Source organism: Patagioenas fasciata, chromosome 8 (assembly GCF_037038585.1).
Source record: "Patagioenas fasciata isolate bPatFas1 chromosome 8, bPatFas1.hap1, whole genome shotgun sequence".
Taxonomy (NCBI): Eukaryota; Metazoa; Chordata; class Aves; order Columbiformes; family Columbidae; genus Patagioenas; species Patagioenas fasciata.
The window spans coordinates 40,493,905-40,512,980 of NC_092527.1; the positions used below are offsets into that span (position 1 = coordinate 40,493,905).

General features: G+C 41.9%; 1 protein-coding gene across 2 annotated transcripts in view; it reads left to right on the forward strand.

Annotated features, from left to right (window-relative positions):
* The window catches only part of DOCK1 (dedicator of cytokinesis 1), a 277,211-nt gene that overhangs the window by 187,120 nt on the left and 71,015 nt on the right, over nt 1-19,076 (forward strand). For both annotated transcript variants that reach the window (XM_065843012.2, XM_065843013.2), the window contains exons 30-33: nt 10,082-10,160; nt 11,036-11,136; nt 13,431-13,489; nt 18,638-18,786. In XM_065843012.2, coding sequence (XP_065699084.1) covers nt 10,082-10,160; nt 11,036-11,136; nt 13,431-13,489; nt 18,638-18,786 — 388 coding nt within the window. The remainder of the gene's footprint in view (nt 1-10,081; nt 10,161-11,035; nt 11,137-13,430; nt 13,490-18,637; nt 18,787-19,076) is intronic.

Consider the following 19,076-nt stretch of genomic DNA (forward strand, 5'->3'; position numbering starts at 1 on the left):
TCATTTGAGCAGACTGTAAATCCAGGCCTTTTAAAATAATGTTTATTTCTCTGAACATTTCTCATGTGATTGCCCAGTGCTGTAACACTCCTGCCTGTCTATTCCAACAGCCTTGTCCCATCAATTTTATTTTAAGATACTTTTGTAGTACTGCAAAGGTGGTTTGTAAAATAATCCCTCATGCCTGCTATTCGATGTCTGTAATTTCTAGTCAGACCACAAGTTCGTCCTTCAGAACTTGCAGTTGTTTTCCATTCATCTGTCCCCGTTGTTTTAGAGGACACAGAGCACAGAATATAAATTAGGGAAGAGGTGCCAGTGATTATAGATAATACGCTAAAACAGTTTCTGAAATATTTATTAGAAAATAGGTTAATAAAGTGACATGGTGCACCTGTGGCAGTGTGAAGCAGACATTATGAGGAGATGATGCTAATCTAAGTATTTAGTAGCAAGTCTTCACTGGGCTTACTTTGTACTGTTATAATGGTCAACCTGGGAATTGTAATTCAGAAGAACACAGATGATCAAGGTTTTTCTTTCGTTTTGTTTGTTTGTTCGGTGGTTTTTTAGTTGATTGTTTGGGGGTTGATTTTGTGGTTTTGTTTTAGTTTGTTTGATTTCTGTTTTGTGAGTTTTGACTGCTCTGTAGGCTGATGAATAAAGAGGGTATTACAAGGCATCTTTTAAACTTTTTTTTAAGGAAAAACAGAGAGCGTGGGTTAGACTGGACAGGAAAAATCCATATACAGAAGTGTAAGATGAAAAGAGTTTTGGAAATCTTCATTTGCACTGGGCAGTTGTCAGGTCTGCAGGTGCGAAGATGCGTGAACAATAATAAGATCATCAGAAAAGAGAGAATTCGGGAAGGGAGAAAATTGAGGGGAGATGCAAGGAAGACAAACACCTTCATACTCACTCATTTTGGTGATTTTGACTCGTACAAAATACACATATGAGGTCGCTACCCATTCTCTGTGTTCCAGGATTAAAATAATTGGACAATCACCATACTCTGTGCAGTGTCAATAGAGAAATGGTATTAAAGTACAAGCTTTAATTCGTATGTAAGTAAAAAGTTTTTTGAAACTTAACTGTGAATGTTGAAAAGGAAATTGAAGGTATTTGAAGTGATTGCTGTTGAGAATAAGCCTTTGCTATTCATGCTTTAGCGAGCGTTAAACTCGGGGTTGGGTTTTGCATTGGGATTTCAAGGTCTAGGTCTGTTGTTTCCTGCGCGGTCTGACAAGATAAGAGTAAGTCTGTCTCACATCTGCACACTACATTTGTCTCCCAGAGAAGCAAAAGCTCCAGCATGGGAAGCACGATGATGTGCAGGAAGGCTGATCAGCTGTAATAAAGCATTCATTATCCTTCCATCTAAATTAACTGAGATGACATAGTAATAGTGCCTTTCAGAACCTCACTCCAAGTCCCCTCTCTTCTATTGAATTATCAGCTAAACCTAAATTATTTTAAGATGTATCTGCGTAGTGTTGTTTAGATAATTATTCTGTCATTAGGGAAGCCATTTGTTCGTTCTTTCATTCTTCTGTTTTGATGTTTGCTTAAGGAAAAATACTGGGGAGTACATTTGTAGCTCGTATTGTTTCATATTTTCTTGTCATAAGTATTTTGCCTAAGTGCTTATAGTGCAAATCCAAATTCCTGGGTAACAGAGGTAACTAAATAATGTGCAAAATGGAATATACTGTAAGAATGTTTGTACTTTTGGAATATCTCTCTCTAGATTATTTCTCCAAAAAAAGTCTTTTTGCAGAAGCATTTGATTTGTGTGTGTGGGATGCTGGGGCAGGAATTAGCTGGGCTCATTTGGAGAGCTTTAAACTAGCCTCGAAGGGGGATGGGGTTGTAGTTGGGCTTGCCCCAGAGGGGCAGCATTCTAAAACAGATGAGGACCGGGTGGCCTCCTGTGCCCCTAGGGAGAAATTGGTGTGCTCTGCTCGCTCCCTGAAATGCCTGTACACCAATGCGCGCAGCATGGGGAATAAGCAGGAGGAGTTAGAATCCTATGTTCGGTCGGGAGATTATGATCTGGTGGCAATTACAGAAACGTGGTGGGACAGTTCACATGACTGGAATGTGGTCATGGATGGCTATGCCCTTTTCAGGAAAGACAGGCCAGCCAGGCGTGGTGGTGGAGTTGCTCTCTATGTGAGAGAGCAACTGCAATGTACTAAATTCTGCCCAGGAGCAGATGAGGAACGAGTTGAGAGTGTATGGGTCAGGATCAAGGGACAGGCTGGTAGGGGTGATACTGTTGTAGGTGTCTATTACAGGCCACCAGATCAGACTGAGGAAGTTGATGAGGCCTTCTATGCGCAGCTGAGAGTGGCCTCACAGTCACAGGCCCTGGTTGTTGTGGGTGATTTTAACTTCCCTGATGTTTGCTGGAAGGACCATTCAGCCAGCCAGCCACAGTCCAGGAGGTTCCTCCAGTGCATTGATGATCACTTCCTCATGCAGATGGTGGAGGAGCCGACCAGGAGAGGTGCACTGCTGGATCTCATCCTCACTAACAAAGAGGGTCTGGTTGAAGCAGTAAAGGTTGAGGGCTGCCTGGGTTGCAGTGACCACGAGATGGTGGAGTTCAGCATCTCGTGTGGCAGGAACAGAATAGCAAGTAGAATTGCAACCCTGGACTTTGGCAGGGCTAATTTCGGCCTTTTCAAGCAACTGCTGAGGGAAACCCCATGGGCAAGACTGCTTGAAGGAAAAGGGGCCCAAGAGAGCTGGATTGCATTCAGAGATTGCTTCTTCCATGCTCAGGATCAGAGCATCCCCACACGTAGGAAGTCGAGGAAGGGAGCCAGAAGGCCTGCGTGGTTGAATAGGGATCTGTTGGGTATGCTCAAGCAGAAGAGGCGAGTTTACAGGTCATGGAAGCAGGGACTGGCCACTTGGGAGGAATATAAGGCTGCTGTTAGAGGATGCAGGAAGGCAGCTAGGGTAGCCAAGGCCTCCTTAGAATTACAGCTGGCGAGAGGGGTCAAGGACAGCAAGAACAACTTTTTCAAATACATAGCAGATAAAACTAATACCAGAGGCAATGTAGGCCCACTGATGAATGAGGTGGGTGCCCTGGTGGCAGAAGACACAGAGAAGGCAGAATTGCTGAATGCCGCCTTTGTCTCTGTCTACTCCGCTGGAGGATGTCCTGGGGAACCCTGTACCCCTGAGACCCTGGATGAAGCCAGGTTAATGGAGGAGTTTGCTTTAGTCGATGAGGACTGGGTTAGGGAACAATTAAGTAGTCTGGACGTCCATAAATCCATGGGTCCAGATGGGATGCATCCGCAGGTGCTGAGGGAGCTGGCTGAAGTCATTGCTAGACCGCTATCCATCATTTTTGCCAAGTCTTGGGAAACGGGAGAGGTGCCCGAGGATTGGAGGAAAGCAAATGTCACTCCAGTCTTTAAAAAGGGCAAGAAGGAGGACCCGGGTAATTATAGACCGGTCAGCCTCACCTCTGTCCCTGGGAAAGTAATGGAACAGCTTATCCTTGGTGCCATCTCAAGGCACATCAGGGATAAGAGGGTCATTAGGGGCAGTCAGCATGGCTTTACCAAGGGTAAGTCATGCTTGACCAACCTCATAGCCTTTTATGAGAATGTAACAAGGTGGATGGATGATGGCAGAGCGGTGGATGTGGTCTACCTTGACTTCAGTAAAGCCTTTGACACAGTCCCTCACAGCATCCTCACAGCTAAATTGAGGAGGTGTGGTCTCGACAATAGAGTAGTGAGGTGGGTTGCAAACTGGCTTAAAGAGAGAAGCCAGAGAGTGGTGGTCAATGGTGCGGAGTCCAGTTGGAGGCCAGTATCTAGTGGAGTGCCTCAGGGGTCAGTACTGGGGCCAATATTATTCAATATATTCATTAATGATTTAGACGAGGGAATTGAGTGTACTATCAGCAAGTTTGCTGATGACACTAAGCTGGGAGGAGTGGCTGACACGCCAGAAGGCTGTGCCGCCATCCAGCGGGACCTGGACAGGCTGGAGAGTTGGGCGGGGGATAATCTGATGGAATTTAACAAGGGAAAGTGTAGAGTCCTGCATCTGGGCAGGAACAATCCCAAGTTCCAGTATAGGTTGGGGCATGACCTATTAGAGAGCAGTGTAGGGGAAAGGGACCTGGGGGTCCTGGTGGACAACAGGATGACCATGAGCCAGCACTGTGCCCTTGTGGCCAGGAAGGCTAATGGCATCCTTGGGTGTATTACAAGGGGGGTGGTCAGTAGATCGAGAGAGGTCCTCCTTCCCCTCTACTCCGCCCTGGTGAGACCCCATCTGGAATATTGTGTCCAGTTCTGGGCCCCTCAGTTCAAGAAGGACAGGGAACTGCTGGAGAGGGTCCAGTGTAGGGCAACAAAGATGATTAAGGGAGTGGAGCAGCTCCCTTATGAAGAAAGGCTGAGGGAGCTGGGGCTCTTTAGTTTGGAGAAGAGGAGACTGAGGGGTGACCTTATTAATGTTTATAAATATATAAAGGGTGAGTGCCACGAGGATGGAGTCAGGCTTTTCTCAGTGGCAAACAATGATAGGACAAGGGGCAATGGGATCAAGCTGGAACACAAGAGGTTCCACTTAAATTTGAGAAAGAACTTCTTCTCAGTGAGGGTAACAGAGCACTGGAACAGGCTACCCAGGGAGGTTGTGGAGTCTCCTTCCCTGGAGACATTCAAAGCCCGCCTGGACACATTCCTGTGCGACCTCACCTAGGCGTTCCTGCTCCAGCAGGGGGATTGGACTAGATGATCTTTTGAGGTCCCTTCCAATCCCAAACATACTGTGATACTGTGATACTGTGATACCTGGTGAGACGCGTGTTGCGGCATCCTTGGCTCCTTTAGCATTTGCAAATACTTCCCAATGATGTGAGAAGCTGAGTGAAAGAAATTGGAGCACAGAATATTTCTAAATCAGGGCACTTGACTAATTATAAGAGAAAATTGTGGGAAAAAACCTGACTGTACCTGAGAAAGAGAAAAATAATGAGTTCTTTGGCATAGTTACACTTATAAATTGAATCCCATTGTCTCTTCTTCATTTATTATTGCCATTTGAAGTCTGGACTCGATATATGAGCAACCTCCTGGAATCAGTGCGGTTGTTTGCAGGAAAAAGGAGCCTCTCTGCAAAGATAAAACTACAGAATGGAACCATTAATTTTTGCAGTGCTTGGTGGGACAATTTCTAAGTATGCACCCACAGACCAATTAACCTCCCATGGGCCTGTTGCAAGCAATTAGTAATCAATAACAGTAAAAGTACCCAGACGTCAGTAGTTGCAATTGAAGTTCATGACTTGAATCAGCAGTGTATTAATTGATTTATTGACTCTGGATTGAGAGCCATAAATGCGGAGAAATTACTGAAGAAATTAGTACTAATCTGTCCTTCTGCCTAAGGCCAGACAAGGTAAGCGATGCCTGACTGCATCACAGGTGTTTGCTTAACCTCGTTTTTTGGTTTGGGGTTTTATTTTGAGAGTTTCTGCTCCCGCTTGCCTGTCCTTAGCATCACACAATATTTTCTAGTGTCGAACCCATACTGTGGTTTTCTGTATCTCCTTCTCTTACGGATTTTTGTGCCAGATTTTTGTGTCCCCCTCTGGTGACTTCAGCTGAATGATATTGCAGCTGTGGCCTTGCCAGGGCCAAGCAGATAAGAAGAGCTTATGGAGCACTTGATAAAGGTGTCTTATCAGGAAATACATGAAGAGGGATAAAATATCAAGCCATTCTGATGGTGGTGTAGGGCCTCACTGCAGTGGAAGCTGTCTAAATACAGAATAAGAGGACAGTCCCGACTTCAAGGGATCTCTTCAACAGAAGAGACAACAAAAAGCTGTTGATGCATTTGGGAGCCGTCCCCAGCTCCCCTCATCCCCAGGGGCTCAGCACACATCAACCTCACCATTAATTTTGTGATTTGGTAGATACTCATGCCCTTTAGCAACAGTCGTTCTTCCTTCCACAGACCCTGAAGTGGCTTCCTTCTGTAATCATATTCCTTCTGTTCTAATCACATCGTAAGAAACGTTAATTTCCTTTGTTTAATTGGGTTGATCAAGGCTTTTGTCTAACAAATCTTTTCCAATACATTAGCATGAGATTTTTGTTGCTGCGTGTGACATTCTCGGTATTGCAGCAGAGCACCCGGCCATCGGTTCTGGCCTCTGAACTCCACTCTTTTCCAAGGTTTAACTTTCACGGCTCTTCCTGACACAAGAACTGAACTTCAAGAACAACACTTGTTTTTCTGCACATGCAACTGGAAGCCAATCTTCGTTACTAATTGCAGCGAGATAACGCGTGCCGCAGCAGATGGGTGTTCTCCATCGCGGCGATGTCCGAGTGCACTGCTCACCCACACCCGTGCTCGTGGCAACCGCCGTGTTCTTCCATATAGAACTGATGCACTTGCTTCAAAATTACACTTGAAGCAAACTTCACAGATGATAACGTGCTATTTCATAGATTACAGCCAAAAATTCATCAAGCAAAATTATTTCCTATCCGAATAGCCTCTCCAGGGTAATAACCTTTCAGTCTGGTTAACCAGACCCTGGGTGTTACACCGAAATGATGAAGCAGTGCCCACCTCACCATCTTACTTTTGCCATGGAGCCCTGTGTCCCTTGTTATTTCTTCTGGTTCTATTTTGCTGGATTGCAGCTTGTTTATGGGATGTAGAAAGACCTTTTTCCTCAGCTTCAGTTGATTTCAATGCTTGGGTGCAACATCTGTAGCAGAATTTCCATCCAGCTTTGCGTTTGATTTATCTTCATCCTAAAGATGCTTTCTAGAAGCCTGATTATTTCTATGCCATCTTAGGTGGCCAGCCAAGCCTGGTATTAGTAACTAAAAAGTGAATTATCTTGTTTTTGTTGTTTGTTTATTTTAAAATCAACCCTTATCACTGCAGAAGAGCAGGTGGCTCCTATCTCTTTGCTTCAGCCTAAGCATGGAGATCAACCTCATTGGACAGTTTTTGAAGCACGGAGTGTCCTCTCTGGATTAACATTATGATTTGCTTTCTCCTAGATGAATTTACTTCCAGAGGATGCTCTGACATCTTCCATCCCAGCCTCAAACCAGTGTGTTCCACCCAGGGGTGACTGAGTCATGGCATTTTTTTCCGTATGATTTCCAGAATATGGATGGATTCTCTCAGATCCCATTTCAGATCCCGTCTTTGAGATCTTGCCTCAGTTCACCACCTCTCCTCACTCTTGTGTCTGTATATAAGAGAACGCGACGTGGTCAGGAGTGGTGGTCAGTGATCTTAGACAAAAACTACATTTATATCAATCCAACCTTTCCTTTTTGGGCCCCAGAACAATAAAACTTTACTCGGAGGTAAAGGATGCTGTGATGAAATCTCTCTAATCTTTTTCTCCAAGTACGCTGTGCACCTTACTACTTCTTGATGCCCGTATTTTAATAATGTATTCTTAAAATTAACTTCATCAGATCAAATTCATCACAATTTTGGCACTAAATGATACCAGAAAGCGCAGAGCCATGGCAGGGTCATTCTGGTGACCTTGGTTGTGCCAGAACGTCGTGGCCCTTAAATCGGTTGCTGACTCTATTTCATAATATCCCTTTTCCTCAGTTAACTGTGGATTATTCAGGGTGGATCATATTGTACCACGCCAGTCATGTTTGACTTTGCAGTATCGTGATTGGGAATCGTCATATTTTCGCTGCCCCTCCTCTTGTTCTGTCAATATTTCCAGTGATATTTTCAGTACTGGTTGAAACAGACGCAAAACCCTAATTTGATTTACAACTGAAGGTATACTGTTGCAATGAAAACGTTTTTCTGTTGACTTCCATTGGGACAAGAACGGGTCTTTCCTCACTGACGTGCATTTAGAAGTGTTTTACCCAATAATGGAAGGATTGAGTGTATCATCAGATTAAATCAGAATTAAAACGGGGTTTGAGTAATTGAGAAATCAACACTTAAATCTCCGCGTCTCTTCTTTTGATGTTGTTCCATAGGAAGTTGGGAGGAATTGGTGCCGTCCCAGAGCAGCCTGGTCCGGGGGTTGGGTGGTGGGTCATTCCAGTTGAGCAGATGTGCTGCGGATGGGCCCTTTTGCAGCTGCAAAGTGCAGTAGCTTCTGCATTATTTGTTCTTTATTGATATTCACTGGAATTAATATAGGGGGAAAAATGAGAGTTACAATTTAAAGAAAAATAATGGCGTATAAAGTAATGAGATTGTTCCAAAGCCTAATTAGATGGAACAGATTGAATGCATTACAGTGATGTCTTGAGGCAACATAATTAAATTGTAGGCATAATCCTCCCTATATTGGAACTGATTTTATCTTTGTAAGGCAAGGAGCATTAGATGGCCCTTCCTACTACGTTAAATTACTAATTCTTCTAGGAGGACTCACAGATCTCATAGACTTTAAAACCACAAAGCAAAACAGGCTATAATTCTGCATATCAGACTGTTGATAGCCTGATTACATGGATAACTTCAGTTTCAATCTTCGTATGTGCCACAGCTCAGTAATTGAATCATCGATCTAAAATACATATATCTGCAGTGTATTATTGTGTGTGTTGGATTCATCTCATTTATAAAATCCCTTAATGAAGTTGTTTCAGAATATATACGCTGACAAAGATAGTGGTGAATAACGCACAGAACTGCTGCTCCTCAAGTGCATCTCTGTGTGTTCTGGGTGCAAGTGCATGGACACCTGCGGCATCTTAGCTGTAATATAGAGTAATATTGGAAAATGTATGTATGTGTGTATGCCTACGTATACATATGCATTTACTTTTTTTCTATATTCTTCCGTATTTAATGTATCTTTCATATTTTAAATTTTCTTTTGTATTTTCTTGCATAAATTGAATTTCTATTTTCACATTTGGATACTTCTTCATTACTATGGGGATGATCTGACTTCACAGTACAGACACATCCCAGTGGTGTCTGTCTTAGCATCCCGATGCCCGCGTGTTACCTGGAGGCTCCATTTCTCTTGGATTACCAAACATTTAGCTAAATATGATTTTTTTTTTCAGGAGAGATCACTTAAAATGTCTGAAAGATCTTCCTAACTGCCCCTACTGGATGGTTTTAAATAATTCTGATATTTGCTTGTTGGGCTGTAGAGAGATTAATTTGGTTATTTGGTAGTGAACTTTGTTGTTCGATAGTGAACTCTCTTTTTAAAGGCTGCTGTTGGGGAGGGAAATAAAGCAGTAAGTGTCATAAATGGTCTTTATCGCAGCTGTTTCTTTCAGGAGACATAAATCTCGACCACAGTCTGCTCAGAAGACGAGCTCGTTTGTCTGGGCACTTTCGTAGCATAAATATGAAGTTCTCAGGAAGAATCTGATGTTTATTTTAAAAATGGAGATCAGGGTACAAAGAAGAATCTGTTTACTTTTCAGCACCATGAATATGTAGTGACCTACTTACACCATTTGGGTTTAATTTTAAAGCTTGTCAAGCCAACTCCTACTGCAAGTTAAGCAGCGTCCTTTTCAGGAAAGCCGTAAACTGCACTGGGTACTAAATTAACATTGGAGAAGCAGACAATGTTTTGAAGATGGTCCTTCAACAGTATTTTTGTGTGTTATTGTGCCATAAGTAAAATAGCGTTTGCCTCATGTTTGAAAACGTGTTTTGCTTGACCTGGGAATTGAAATACAGCCAGTTGCAGGTCGAGGTTAAATACTGCACTAAGATACTGTAGCTTTGAAAATATATATGCTTTTTATTCTAATAAATTGAACTTTTAATGATCTCTTGAGTGTCCCGAGAGATTTTAAAGACAAGTGATTTTATCCAAAGCATTGCTCGTGTTTCTGCATATGCTCATTTACTTAATTAATTTTGAGAACATCTGCATATAATCCTGTACACTTAACAGTGGTGAGATCACGCTGCTTTTCTAGTAACAGCCACAAATTTCGCTTTGCAGACAGACTGGGATATTTTGTCTAATTGGGATGCTGAATGTACAAGGGCACCACACAAGAGTGCATCATTATGTAATTTTCTCTTGATCTTTCAGAGTCTTCCTGCGAGCAATTAATCAGTATGCAGATATGCTAAACAAAAAATTTCTTGATCAAGCCAACTTTGAGTTGCAGGTAAGAAAAAAACACCCATGTCTTGGGGACTAATCACAGACTCACAGAATGGAGTGGGTTGGAAAAGACCTCAGAGATCACCAAGTCCAACCCTTGGTCCAACTCCAGTCCACTGACCAGATCATGGCACTAAGTGCCGTGTCCAATCTCAGTTTAAAACCCTCCAGGGCCGGTGAGTCCAGCACCTCCCTGGGCAGCCATTCCAATGCTGACCACTCTCTCTGCACAGAATTGCTTTCTAATCTCCAACCTCATTTTCCCCTGGCAGAGTTGAAGCCCATGCCCCCTTGTCCTATTGCTGACTGCTAATGTTAATGTTGTAAGAATTTTATGCCCCAAACACGTAATTTTGGGGTACGTATGTGTCGTCACGAACCCCAGGTGCCCAGATAAGTCTTTTCAGATACATCCGATCCATTTGTCTCTTGTGGGTCTCGTCCTACAACAGCACCAGCTCTTCCCCAGAGCATCGTAGAAAACTCCTCTTTACCTTCAAAATTGGCAAAAAGACGCTTTAGCACAATTATTGGCCCAAATGCAGAGCCTGGGATGCGGCGTGTGAGTGTCTTGATGAAAAATGCCCCAGTTTAGGTCACTTACTCAGTATCCTTTTCATTTTCTTCATATTTATGTTTGCTTTTAATTCTACTCGAATCATCAAAACGCAATCGATTAGGATTTGCGGATGGGAAATGTTTAATGGAAATGTAAACACGACGAGAATATATCTCGAGACGCCGTCTCTGTGGTGTCTGTTATTTTCGCGTTTAAATATTTATGTGCATAATTCTGACTTCTAAGTTGTTTTGTAGGTATGCGGAAAAGCATTCCGGAGAATTAATGGTGTCTATTCTTGTCATTTTGGGGGCTTTCAGCTTTGGAACAACTACTTCCACCTGGCTGTTGCTTTTCTCACACAAGAGTCTTTACAACTGGAGAACTTTTCAAGTGCTAAAAGAGCGAAAATACTTAACAAGTAAGTTCAATTCGTCATCTAAATCACGGACAAGAACTTGAGGTCTATTAACATAATTTCAGTTTAATTTCTTAGCTAAATCCATTCAAATTGAAATGCACTCATGATATAATGAAAGGTTGGTTTTAAAAACATGAATCGAGAGTTGCATGTGTTTCTACCCTTGAATCAAGATCTAAATTACATGATATTCATTACTGATGAAGACCGTATTTTATACTGCAGGATGTTCATAAAGTCAAGACTTTTCAGAAGTATTAACACGTTATAAAACTGATTTTTTCAATCACTTTAGCTTTGTGCTTACTCTAATCTCATTTTACGTGCGCTCTTTATTGCTTAATCCCTAACGGCCTTTTAGAGGGAATTTTTGTACCTACAGCCAGTTTTGCTGTGATATCCCCAAATAATGGGTTTGTAGAACTGCGGCCGTGTCTGCTCTCCTGGTTAAAAGGGATTTCATCGCCTGCCTCTGAATGGGGAATCTGAACTACCCGGTCGCTATTCAAAATGGAGAGAAAAAGACCATGGCATGAATATTTCATTTAAAGTGTGTATTTCTCCTAATTTTCACTGGGGTTCCAGTGTAGTGGACCTTATCGTTAATGAACTAAAGCCAGTGCGGTGGTTTGTAATGAAGACAACGTATGGATTCTCTTTCTGTGTCATCTGCACAAGTTTGCTCCCACAGTCACTCAGGTTATTGCAGTTAATGCACAAAACCAGGGAGTTTCCAAGCTCTGCTCACACTCCTCCTATGTATAATATATCTCTATATAGAGAAAGAAGATGCATTTGCTATTATTTCGCCTTCTCCATCGAAGCCTTTTTGTATATTACGAGATGACAGTGAGAATGGGAAGAGTTCCTCACTGCTGCAGCGACGCATGAATTTAGAAGCTTTTTGTTTTTGAACTGAGTCGCAGAATGACCAGAAAAGATGGGGCTCTGTGTCCCATCCTATTTTTGTTATTCAGCAGCTACATTTTGCCCTTCGAATTCATTCTAAGGAGTTTTGAGGTGCTCCTTTGGAAGCTGAGCTTCACCTGGGCCTTGAAACAGAATGGTTAAGCACCGTATGATCTAATCCACCTTCAAGTGACTCGAGGGGTTTCCTTGATGAAACAGGAATATTTACAAGTTCAGTGAAAAAGCGATGCCAAGCAGAGCTCCTTGTGCTATCAGTATCATATAGAACATAATAGTTATGCGTTTGCAAAAGCGTATCGAGGTGGTTTTGTAGAGCCGGGTAAATTTTATTGCGTTAGATTTAGGCTCCCGACTGAGCAAAAAAACAACAGCTGAGCTGAAATTGGGCTGGAAATTACTGTCAAAATACATTTGTGGGCTGATGCTCCCCTTTGTGAGGATGGAAATGTTCTTCAAGTGATTTTTTATATTAAACCGAGCAGTGTATCTTGCTGAAGAAATTCAAGAAATCAACAGACATTTCTCACTGTTAATATAAGTAAATGGATTAAGTCGTTTGAAGTGGTTACTTAATGAAGTTTGCTAAACTGTGAATCTCTGTTATAATGATTTTACAAGTTGTTATTTTCAGTTTAATCGTGTTTTGGAGACAGAAATCAAGGCCATAAATTCTTCAGGATGCGATAAATATATGGTCTGGAAGCACTAATTTTTATTGCTATGTGAAACTACCACCAGTTCTGTGCCAAAGGGATAAAATTAATCAGTTAATTCAATATCACACTCACCCATCTTTTTAAGTATGTATTTCAATTAATATGTCAAACATTTAATAATTAAACATTTAATTATTTTAATTTGTAGGTTTTGCTAAACATTGCATTTAAGCATTAGATAATACCAGATTCTTAATGATGCAGAAGAATCTCTTTAATCTGTATTAATGACAGGGTATCTCGCTATTATCCCACAGAAATCCCACAAGTTGCCAGATATTACCATTTTGCTCATCTTATTATTTAAGTGATGATCTTTAACATACAAATATTCTGTGTAGCAAATAAATTCTTGGAGCTCATTATAGTTCTGATCCCATTATTAATAAAGGTGATAGGAAGTTTTCCATTCGTTAAGCTTGCCTGGTATTAATGTGGAGAGGCAGTGGGGTATTAGTATTAAAATCACCCTGATGGAAGCCTGGGTCCGTCTTACTGGTATGGGCTGAATTTGGAGAAGCTACTCCGTAATTTTAAGTATTTTTGCATGCTGATCAGATTTTGAAATGAGATGTTTCTGCTTATTGCTACTTGATTTTGTTTTTTATTATTAGTATTATTTAATGGCGGGTTTGTTTTCTTTTCAAGGTACGGCGATATGAGAAGGCAGATTGGCTTTGAAATCAGGGACATGTGGTATAATCTGGGTAAGTAGCCTGAGCACCTTAATAATTTCGCTCGGTGTTTGTGCAAACCAAGTTAGAGATGAAATGAACTTGCTTTCTCTTGAAATATTGCTAGGTTTCCAGAAGGCATTTGAAAAACAGGTGATTTAAGACATAAAACCTCCTCTGCATGCTTATTTTTGGGCAGATACGTAACTCCAGTCAATATTTATGCATCTTCTATTTTCATGGTATTCATGCTAAATGAAAACAAACTGTTATGGTGATGCCTGTTGAATGTTTTTTCTCCTTAAATATTTATACATATAGAGAGATATATGTATATATGCACACAGATCCACGTGCATCCCGTAGCTGGGGATGTAGCAGAATGAACACACCCAAGGGATATCGGGAACTTAGCCTGGAAATTTTGTTTAAAGTCTTATTTTCAGTCTTGTTTGGCTGCATCTGAGCGACTCAGGGAGGTGAGTAAAGAATGGGAACTCGGGCATCCCTGGAGTTCATAGGTAAATTAGACATAGCTAACTATCTCAAGTCTATGCGATTCTGTGGGTGTAATTTGCTATACAGGGATTGAATTTCATGAGAAACTGAACATTTCCCGTGACCTGAGTGCACTCATCTGCCAAATTTAATTTTCCTGAGCTTAACAGCGAAGACACTTCAGCTTTTCCGAGTTTAATTTTTAGAAATAAATGCCTTTGCCACTTCACTTATATCTCTGGCTGACCTGTTGTTGCTGAGACTTGAAAAAAATCAGCATATATGAGAGAGGGGAACACAAGGGTTCATAGTTATTTGATATCGCGGAGTTTACATCCACTCAGCCAGAATGATGAGAAAAGGGAGCAGATGAGTTCGCTCTTTATTAGAAGCATCTTGGGTGAATTAAGTGTCTGGAGAAGAGATTAAAGCGTAGAACACACCTGATATGAGACTTGACAGACAGCTCACGAAATCAACCCCATGCCTGATGCTGGATCATCCAGGCCCGCAGTCCTACATTCCCCTGTTGCCTTTACTGATTCCTCCAGCGCCTTTGGAGTCTTCAACCTTTTCTGCTTTTTCCTGGAATTTACTGGACCCATAGTAAAAAACTCAGCATTCATAGAGACACCTCTGGTGGCTCTTCCATGAGATTGTTTTAGTCCGACTGGGGAGTGCGTTGGGCTTTTTACTATCGACACTTGAACAAGTTATTGAGTTGCTCTAAGGTTCAGTTTTTCACCATTAACAGGGAGATGATAATAATTTCCCCTGGAGTTTTGTGAATCGATTGGCACGGTGAGGGGGTGTTTTCTTCAATATTTCTTCCTGTGCTGTCACAAAAGCCTTTTATTTTTCATAGCGATTCGCTAAACCAAGATTATCCAGGTAGATGTCTCCATGACCTCCTTACCTCTAATGTCTGTGATTTCCTAAGTGTCTGGGATCATTAATGCCAAAAATCTCACGTGTTGAGGGAGTCAGTAAATTGCTGCTCTTGCCAACAAAAGCTGCCAGAGAAAGGTAAATGGGAGGCAGGACCCCCATCCAAGGCAGATATACATTTCTCGTGAGAAGCACCTTGCTTTTTCTCATCTTTATAACACAGATAGTCCGTGCTGATCATGTTGAACTCCTGGCTCTTCACCAGCCTCACGGATGTCACAGCATCGATTAAGAACGGATTCTGACTTGCCACAGCAGGGAAATTCATTGGGGGGTGCTTGACGCTTTTCCTTAGAAGATGCGCTACATTAGTCAAATTATTAATGTATATGTTCAGAAACAAAATCAGAAGTGAAAAGCTATCATTCTTCTGTGTGCTTGAGCATAGGATTTTTATGACTGTGCCATTGTGCGTAAGATATGATGGAGTCAAACAACCCTGACTTTTGATTTATGTATTAAAGGGTATAAGGGAGGGATGAGGGATAAGCCTCAAAAATTATTATTTTCTTTCATCAGTTTGTGTTCATAAACACCATGATTAACATACAATGCCTGCTGAGCTAGAACTCCCCAGTTGGGAACAAGACGGTCCTCTAGCTATAATGAACATTTAAGAGTAATATTTATTTTCTGAAATCAAACATTAACATACAAATTCTACAAGTTTTTTTTACTGTCTGTGTGTTCCTGTTGCAGTGTTGGCTGCAATATTTGTGCTTTGGGGAGTTCAGTCTTCTGCCTTCCTGAAAGCTCTGCAAGCTTTCCTACATGCAATGTGTATATTAGTCTTTGTAGGCTTTTTTTCCTTCCATATCACAACCTGAACTTTAGAATAATGTGTTATTTTGAGTTGGTTTTGTTGGAACTGGGGCTCCTTAGACCTTGGCGAGGCAGTAGGTATTGGAGGAGCATAAAGCGAGTCGTGGCCTCTGTCTTGAAAACGTAGGAAGTCGAACAGAAAGCCTTACATGATGCAATTTAGCATATACAAAAATACAGTTTGACGCTAGGTCATGTGCGCCAGTTTTCAGTGATTTCAACAGTTATATGTTAAAGACATTGTATTGACATTAAAGATAATTTCCTTGTGGTGAAGTTGGTCAAGGAAAGGCAGCTCAGAAAACGTTGCGTTTCTTATTGACACGTGAACCAGGTAGAGGGAGATGGAGAAGTAAAATTTCCGAAGGTGAAGCGAAATGGTTGGTGCTGCCGCTCCCCGCAAGGGCCTGACGTCAGAAAAGGTGTCTCGCTGAGACCTTGATGTCGTTGGAGGGAAAGCCAGGCTTAAAAATAGACCTGAACTTTGGGCATTATATAAATAAAAGTCATTACGGATAACACTCTCTGATTTAGTCGTGCATGCTCAGAGCTGCCCCAAGTGCGAGGCGATGTTGCCGACAACTTATTCAGTTGTTTTTGTGGCACACATTTAAATTAGAAGCACCTGAAATGAAAATCACATGTTGTCCAGTGAAGAAAGCACCTTGGGTTTGGTTCACGCAATGAGGTCTGCGGGGGCGCCTCTCATGGCGCGGCACAAGCCACAGCAATGGGAAGATTTTGTGCGTTGAGGAGAACACTCTTTCTGCATGTGGTTCTTAAAACAGCTTCACAGTTTGGTTTTCAGAAGAGGATCCTGAACAGAGTCTGGTCCATCCTCTGGCACCCACCCTGGAGATATTGATCGGTATTGATGAGATCCCCTCTCAACTTCTCTTCTCCAGCTGAACAGCCCCAGCTCTCTCTGCATCTCCTCATCAGAAAGAAGCTCCAGACCCCTCACCATCTTCGTAGCCCCTTGTTTTTCCACAGACCCTCCAGACATTGTAAAGAGCTAAGAATGGGTTTCAAACAGCAGACGAGGGATTTGTTTCTCGGGATGATGTACAAACTATTTCAGTACTTTCTGCCAATAACTCAAACGCTTCTGTTCCCCTCCAAGTCCTCCTGAATTTCACATTTGGAGAAGATCTCTGTCCTCTTTGACTTAAAAACTGTTGGTGATGACTTGTGAGGCAGCACCACTCATAAACACAGAGGGTGAATGACGAGAAGGCTGGTCCTGGGGCCACCCGGGGTCCCCGTCACCTCAGTGGAGGTGCTGGTGGGCCCATGGGTGGTGACATCTATGGCTCTCCGGGCCTTTGTCATCAGATCAGCACTTTGGTGACCTCCTTTTCAAGCAAGAAGTTTATAAACCCCAAGAGAAGAGGAACAGGGATCAAAGATTAGGAAAAAAAGAAATCTCTTGTGAATTTTCATGTCTAAAGTTCAGAAGGTGTCAGTTGTTTTTCTGAGGGAATCCCGGCGCTTGAAGCAATGCAAAAACCCCAGACATTGAATTTGTGCCTGACGAATCACTTTTGTCACTATCATTTGTTTTCTGAAATATTGGCTCTGACACTTTTCAAGCATAATACAAGAAAAGTGTCACCTGAGAGGCCCAATGTAATAACGCTTGTGAGAGAGACAGAGGAAAACTTGATGCTTCTCACTTGATATTCCTCACCAACACCCAGCACTGCAGCATCACACAAAGTAGCAGTTTTAGTTGAGTATTAATTTGCCCTAATAGGATTGCTAATGCTAATAGGATTCTGAAGTTTGCCAAATCAAATAACTTAAATTATATATGCAAAAAAAAAAAAAAGCAGCAGCGTGTTTTGTTAGTAAAGGATTTCTTCTTGATTACATTTGTTGAGATTTATGTTAGTTCTGGCCAAAAGTGAAGCTGCTAATTAAAAACTACCCGCGGTTGCTGCTGTACTGCTGCAGTGCAGTGGAATATAAATGAATTTAAATCTGTTTCTGTTACATACCGCTGGTAACTGCAATGGGAAACCGGTGTTCAAGTGGAGGGAGCTGAGGTTTGGTCCGAACCTCAGCAATGGATGCACAAAGTGTTTGAGCCGGATTATTCATGTCCCTTAATGCTGCTTTTGTGAGGAACATCACCCATCGTGTGGTGAGGTCCAGGTGACTCCCAACCGGTTGCTTGGAGGAGAATATATTCGTATTTTCTAAACTTGTGCCATCAAGTGCTGTGCCTGGAGCTCTCCCTGCTCTGTTACGCTGCTCTACACCAGCATCTTCCCATGGATTTGCCATATAGATGATTTGCAGAACATATGATCTGCTTTTTTTTTACACACTTAGCTAATAATACGAACAGTAAGTAGATGTTTTTAACTAGTCCAATATTTATTAGGTGCCACGTTCCTGCTCAGGTTTAATTTCTATTCCGTGTGCAGCGAGTGTAGCAGGCAGAGCTGGGGGAGGTGCGGTTTTCTCTGGGGAAGATAAATGTGGAACAAAGTTTGCCAGTCAGATCAGCTCTCGAAGAAAGGAGACGTATTGTCGGCTCGCTCAGATGTGGTTTCATGTCTCGGGGCTGTGTAAGCGCGCACTCGTGGTGACACTTTGATAGACTGACACGGAGAACATTTTGTACGCTGCACAAGATACAGAAGTCTAAATAAGTTAATACAAGTGATGTGCCTTTTAGCCTCCTTCTCTCCCAACCATAAGTTGTGTTTAAATAAGAAAACCTTGAAACAGCGTGCAAATATGGGTTCTTTGTATAAATAGTAATATGTGTTTCAGTAGAGTCACATCTTAAAAATTACTTCCTTATGCTACATGAGAGTTTATTGATAGAGCTTTTATAACAGTTATCTTGTACCAAAGTCAGTGGCTGTTTGTTAACTCTGAAATCCATCTTTTCTCTTAAAGGTCAGCACAAGATCAAGTTCATCCCAGAAATGGTGGGACCGATCTTGGAAATGACGCTTATCCCCGAAACCGAACTCCGGAAAGCTACCATCCCAATCTTCTTCGATATGATGCAATGCGAATTTCATTCTACTAGAAGCTTCCAGATGGTGAGCAGTGAGCTATTTAACGTTTGTAAGAAAGATCTACACATTCTTTGACAAAAACGGTAGAATTTTTATTTCTTATTTTTCTAAAGAAGAAGAATATCATTATGGATTTGCTTATTTTTATAATTCGAGTGGCCATAGAGTTTTCGTTTGTCGGTTTTAAGTCCTTATTGAAGGAAACATTTGCGTGAAGTAAGTGAAACCTTTCTTTATGAGACGAAAGGAGAGCAAAGACAGATGTCTTAAATTTTCACAATGACTCAGAAAAGGAGTCTGCTCTGAGTTAAATG